We start from the raw sequence: 6,549 nt of genomic DNA on the forward strand, positions 1-6,549 counted from the left end.
ATAAAAAGAAATTCAAATACCTTCCTGTGTCAAACCCTGGAGACAGCCGTGGATTTTATTAATTCATCGCCCTGAACTGAAGGCTGTAAAAGACTCTGGAACCTTAAATCTTTTTTCTTTTTTTCTTTTTTTAAACTTAAATTTGAATGTATTTCCCCTATCTGGTCTTCTTCTCATTGGTTCATTGTCTGTTCACTGCGCCTGAAAACATAGTATGGCTGCCTACATGGCGGGGTAAAAAAAAAAAAAAAACCAACAAAAACGGTCATGCACGTAAAAACCCACTTTTGTACATGCGAGTGAACATGGGAGGTGAATCTATATATACATTTACAGTTTAGTGTTTTGTGAAGGACTATGACTCGCAAACTAGGAGGCAAAAATTGCACTGGCTCTTAGTGCTGCAGCCTCGGGGTCTAGCTGGCCTTTGTGGAACCATCCCCAACACCAACTGTCCTAAAACCCTCTTGGCCGAAAGTGTGGGGCAAGACACTCTCCACTATAATCCAAAAAAAATTCTAGCCCAGATAGCCGGGACAGCAGTTACCTCCTCTGCTGTTCTGGTGGTCATTGTCGAACACGACTGACTTACCATGAAATGCTGACATACTGCATTCCCCTCCCTCCCTCCCCCCCTCCCCACCCACTGCACTCACGGCAGCAGGCTGAAGCCGCTCGCGCTGGTAATTTTTTTACATTCGCAATGTGAGGTAATGCTGACGTATTGAGTTCCCCTCACACTGCACCCAGCTTATTTATCATCATTGTTGTCTTATTTATTTATTTAATTTTTTTATTATTATTATTTTTTTATTATTATTACTACTACCTTTTTTATATTATAATTATTATTTATTTATTTATTTATGTAAGCTTATCTATTATTTATTCACCTTTTTTTTTCTTCTTTTTTTTCTTTTTTTCTCAAGGCCTGACTAAGCGCGTTGGGTTACGCTGCTGGTCAGGCATCTCTGCTTGGCAGATGTGGTGTAGCGTATATATATATGGATTTGTCCGAACGCAGTGACGCCTCCTTGAGCTACTGAAACTGAAACTGCACCCAGCTGCTAGCAGCAAGTCAAGTTACGTTTCCTATTGTAATGCAATGCTAACATGTGTATCTTGTGTTCCTTCAACACCCCCCATCTTCTCCATGCCGCCCGACCCCCCTCCCCGCCCCCTTCCACTCCCCCCCACACTGACGGCAGCAAGCTGAAGCTGCACCAGCTGATGCACGGGGGCCAGCGCCCCCACGAGTGCCCGGACTGCGGGGCCCGGTTCAAGAAGCTGCGGGACCGCAAGGAGCACCAGCGCGCCCACACGGGGGACCGCCCCTTCGTCTGCCCGACCTGCGGCGCCTCCTACACGCAGCACTCCACCCTCCTCATCCACATGCGCACCCACAGCGGGTTCAAGCCCCACGTCTGCAAGGACTGCGGGGCCTCCTTCTCCCGCGCCAACCGCCTCAAGATCCACGCGCGCACCCACACCGGGGAGAAGGCCTACGTTTGCAAGGTGCGGGGGCGGGGTGGTTGTTTTTTCTTGTTTTTTGTTTTTGTTTTTTTTTTTGTTTTTTTTTTGGGGGGGGGGTGTTTTTTTTGTGTGCTACACAGGTTGGGTTGGGGTGGGGGGGGAGTTGGTGTAAGGGAGGGGGCGGTGGGGGGGGGGGGGGGTGGTGGTTAGGGGGTAGACAGGGGATTAGTTTGCTCCTCCTGTTTTGTTTGTTTGTGACCTCTGAAAACGGAGTATGGCTGCCTACATGGCGGAGGTAAAAACGGTCATGCACGTAAAAGCCTGCTCGTGTACATGTATGAGAGTGACCGAGGGAGTTGCAGCCCACAAACGAAGAAGTTTGTGTGTGTGTTATTTTTTATATTTTCGTTCAGAATAGCGCTTTTTTTTTTTTTTTGCTTTTTTTTTCTTCTCATTATTATTGTTATCTTTTGGGAGAGGATGTTTTTGCAAAGAACAGTGCTCAGTTTGTTTGTTTTTTGTTATTGTTTGTTTTTTTCTTCTTTTTTTTAATTTTTAATGATTTCATTCAAAACAGTGCTCCTTTTTTTCTGACTTTTTTTTTTTTTTTTTTTTTTTTTGGTCCAGAACAATGTTACTTGCCCCCTGCCCTGTGAAGTCTGACACATGAAGATGATGATGTTCATTGTTGTTGTTGTTGCTGTTGATTTTTCTGACGTTAGTTTTGTCCAGAACAATGTAAAACCAATTATGTTCCTAGCCCCCTGTGAAGTCTGACACATGAAGGTGATGATGATGTTGACGTTGTTACTGTTGCTGATGATTTTTCTGACGATGTTTTCCGTTCAGTTCTGAAGAGCACTGCTCCTCCTCCTCCTCCTCCTCCTCCTCTCATATCTGTCAGGTCTGACACATGAGGGTCACTGGTTGCTGGTGGTGGTGGTGTTGCGTTGGTCAGGAGTGTGGCATCTTTTTGCTTTAACTCACTCAGTACGGCCAGTCCTCTCCTCTCTTCTCCTCTACACAGACCCCTCGGATGTCCAGTGGGTGTCTGAATGACCCAACCTTTAGCTTCCGTCGTCATAATTGTGGTATTCTTTGTCAACATTCACCTCTTCAGTGTAAGAGCCTTCTGCTTGTAATATTTTGATGGTGGTCATTGGGGAGAAACGCTGTTAACGTCGTGTCTTTCGCCGTTCGTATGGAGAGAGTTAATATATCTACACGATGTACGTCTTGAAGCAAGGCGCGTCGTAAGCAAAATGACGACAGTTTTATGTGAGTTCACACATGCTTCTTTGTGAAGGTCAAGGTATTCGTGTCAGGGTTGTGTGTCTCATCAGGGCCGTAACTATCTGTTTTCACGTGCTCACGTTGAGCTGTGCAAGTTGTCAAATAATGTGTCCACCTCCATGCCTTCTTCGTTTCGCAGATTCTGATTTTTATGGCCTACATTTTTGTTTTGTTAAACCTTATATTGCCTTGCTTGTTCAGAATCTATAAATACGGCTCACTTTGTTGGAAAAAAAAAGAGCTGCATAGTTTAAAAAAAAAAAAACGAGTAGAGGCTAAAAGAAAATTCATCAGTAATACATTGATATATAGCATTTCTTTGAAAAGAATGTGAAGACATCCGTCACACAATTTATCCGTAATGTCTCAAGAAATGTTTATTTATTTACGAATTTATTTATGTATTTATTAAGATGTTTTACTATAGCGCATGTTCTTGAAGCTCTATGCATTTTACAATATCATGTCATGTCATTGCCAACAACAACAACAAAAAAAAAAAAAGGAGTGCGGTGTGGGCTTCCAGCGGGGATGCCGGGGGTCTTTCAGAATAAATAGCGTCCCCGCCTTCTGGAAATTCTGTGCTTGAAATTTCCTCTTTTCTGTCACTCTCTTTGTTTCGGTCTTTCTTTCTGTCTTCACTGTTGTCTTCTTTTTCTGACGGGCGCAATAGCCGAGTGGTTAAAGCGTTGGACTGTCAATCTGAGGGTCCCGGGTTCGAATCACGGTGGCGGCGCCTGGTGGGTAAAGGGTGGAGATTTTTACGATCTCCCAGGTCAACATATGTGCAGACCTGCTTAGTGCCTGAACCCCCTTCGTGTGTATATGCAAGCAGAAGATCAAATACGCACGTTAAAGATCCTGTAATCCATGTCAGCGTTCGGTGGGTTATGGAAACAAGAACATACCCAGCATGCACACCCCCGAAAACGGAGTATGGCTGCCTACATGGCGGGGTAAAGAACGGTCATACACGTAAAAGCCCACTCGTGTGCATACGAGTGAACGCAGAAGAAGAAGAAGAAGTCTTCTTTTTCTGCCTTCCCAGTCCATTCCCCTTTCTTTTTTCAAGCAAGCCTTGACATTTTTTTTTTCTTCTCTTTTCCGCAGTCTATGATGTACTGTCTGTGCTGTTTTGCTCTGGCGATTAGGTAGTGAGATGTAAACCCTGGGATGGGCACTAGCTGCCCATTCTGCAGTGTTATTTGCCTATATGATCATTTTATGTATTTTTTGTGTGGCTTTAAAGTGTTCTTTCCTTTTTTACGATTTTTTGTAATCTGGGGATGATTGATAAATTAAGTGCAATGGCTGGCGTCCTCAGCATGGCCTAGTCTTATTTGCCATAAGGAGCTAAATGGTTGGAATACTGTGTCATGACCTGTGTTTTGTGGGTTTGTCTCAATGTTTTTTTGTAAATGTGACAGTTTTGTCTTGACGTGGTTGAGCATTTATGATGGTTTCTTCTTCTTCTTCTTCTTCGTTCGTGGGCTGCAACTCCCACGTTCACTCGCATATTACACGAGTGGGATTTTACATGTATGACCATTTTTACCCCGCTATGTAGGCAGGCGTACTCCGTTTTCAGTGGTGTGCGTGCTGGGTATGTTCTTGTTTCCATAACCCACCGAACGCTGACATGGATTGCAGGTTCTACATATTTGATCTTCTGCTTGCGTATACACACGAAGGGGGTTCAGGCACTAGCATGTCTGCACATATGTTGACCTGGGAGATCGGAAAAATCTCCACCCTTTACCCACCAGGTGCCGTTGCCGAGATTTGAACCCGAGACCCTCAGATTGAAAGTCCAACGCTTTAACCACTCGGCTATTGCGCCCGTCGGATAATGGTTTGACAGTCCGGAAATGGCCCCATGCGGTCGGCTGGACTTTTAGCAACAAGAACAAGTGGCAGACCTCTGTCAGGTTGTGCTGGGTGTTGTGTGTCCGTCAGGAGTGTGGCGTGGGCTTCTGTTGTGTGTCCGTCAGGAGTGTGGCATGGGCTTCTGTTGTGTGTCCGTCAGGAGTGTGGCATGGGCTTCTGTTGTGTGTCCGTCAGGAGTGTGGCATGTGGCATGGGCTTCTGTTGTGTGTGTGTCCGTCAGGAGTGTGGCATGTGGCATGGGCTTCTGTTGTCTGTCCGTCAGGAGTGTGGCATGTGGCATGGGCTTCTGTTGTGTGTGTGTCCGTCAGGAGTGTGGCATGGGCTTCTGTTGTGTGTCCGTCAGGAGTGTGGCATGGGCTTCTGTTGTGTGTCCGTCAGGAGTGTGGCATGGGCTTCTGTTGTGTGTGTGTCCGTCAGGAGTGTGGCATGGGCTTCTGTTGTGTGTGTGTCCGTCAGGAGTGTGGCATGGGCTTCTGTTGTGTGTCCGTCAGGAGTGTGGCATGGGCTTCTGTTGTGTGTCCGTCAGGAGTGTGGCATGGGCTTCTGTTGTGTGTCCGTCAGGAGTGTGGCATGGGCTTCTGTTGTGTGTGTGTCCGTCAGGAGTGTGGCATGGGCTTCTGTTGTGTGTCTGTCAGGAGTGTGGCATGGGCTTCTGTTGTGTGTCCGTCAGGAGTGTGGCATGGGCTTCAAGTGGCAGACCACTCTCAAGTCGCACATGACGACCCACCAGGAGGGTTACGTGCCCCTGGAGTGCAAGGAGTGCTCGGTGATGTTCAGCAAGGCCGCTGACCTGCAGAAACACCTGCAGTTCCACTCTGGGGAGCGGCGCTTTGTCTGCAAGGTACAGTGTGTGTGTCTGTGTGTGTGTGTGTGGTGCATGTGTGTGTGTGTGTGTGTGTGTGTGTGCTGAGGAGGATGGAGGGGTGGGTGGGTGCATGTTTGTGTGGGTGTGATGAAACACCAGCAGTTCCACTCTGGAGAACAACACTTTGCCTGCAAGGTACAGTGTGTCTGTGTTGTGTGTGTGTGTGTGTGTATTGTCTGTGTGCTGGGGGGTGTGGGTGTGGGTGTGGGTGTCTGGATGTGAGAGTGTGTATGGTGTGTGTGTATGTGTGTGTGTGTGTATACGGATGAGTTCGTGTGTGGTTGGATGGATATGTTTTTTGTTTTTGATAATTTTTGGTGATCAGTGTGGTTTTTTTTTTTTTACTTGCCCCCCGCCCACACCCAACACAGGACTGCCAGAAGGCGTTCAAGAAGAAGGTGCAGCTGAGGCGACACGCCCGCATCCACACGCAGTCGTGGCCCTTCCTGTGCGACGAGTGCGGGGCCGGCTTCGGCTGGTTCTCCAGCCTCCAGACCCACCGCCGCTCGCACACGGGGGAGCGCCCCTTCATCTGCGAGCAGTGCGGCCGCGCCTTCCGCATGCTGGGTCACCTGACGCGTCACATGGCCAAGCTGCACACGGACGAGTTCCTCCTGGTCAACCGCTACCCCCCGACCACCGCCACCACCACCACCGCCACCACCGCCACCACCACCACTGACCCCACGGCAGCGGCGGGGGTTTCGGCAGTGGAGGTGGAGGGGGGTGGGGAGCAGGGGTGGAGGAGGGTGGGGGAGGAGGGGGTGGTGGTGCAGGCGTTGGCGGAGAATGTGCTGCAGGCGGCGGCTGCAGCGGTGGCTGCTACTACTACTACTGCTGCTGCTGCTGTGGTGCTGAGTTAGGAGAGTTTTGGTGTTGGTGTTTTTTGTGTGTGTCAGTGTGTGGGTGTGTGTGTGGGTGATACAGACAGGCAAGTGCTATGTGTGTGTGTTATGTGTAAGTATATGACAGACAAGTAAGTGCTATGTGTGTGTTATGTGTATGTGGCACAGACAGGCAAGTGCTCTGTG

General features: G+C 48.3%; 1 protein-coding gene across 1 annotated transcript in view; it reads left to right on the forward strand.

The window, feature by feature from the left end:
* Positions 1-6,549, forward strand: part of LOC143277799 (uncharacterized) — a 45,396-nt gene extending 38,847 nt beyond the window's left edge. The window contains exons 14-16 of the mRNA XM_076582702.1: positions 1,209-1,515; positions 5,324-5,494; positions 5,890-6,549. Coding sequence (XP_076438817.1) covers positions 1,209-1,515; positions 5,324-5,494; positions 5,890-6,381 — 970 coding nt within the window. The 3' untranslated portion in view covers positions 6,382-6,549. The remainder of the gene's footprint in view (positions 1-1,208; positions 1,516-5,323; positions 5,495-5,889) is intronic.

This window comes from Babylonia areolata, chromosome 35 (genome assembly GCF_041734735.1).
Source record: "Babylonia areolata isolate BAREFJ2019XMU chromosome 35, ASM4173473v1, whole genome shotgun sequence".
NCBI classification, from domain to species: domain Eukaryota; kingdom Metazoa; phylum Mollusca; class Gastropoda; order Neogastropoda; family Buccinidae; genus Babylonia; species Babylonia areolata.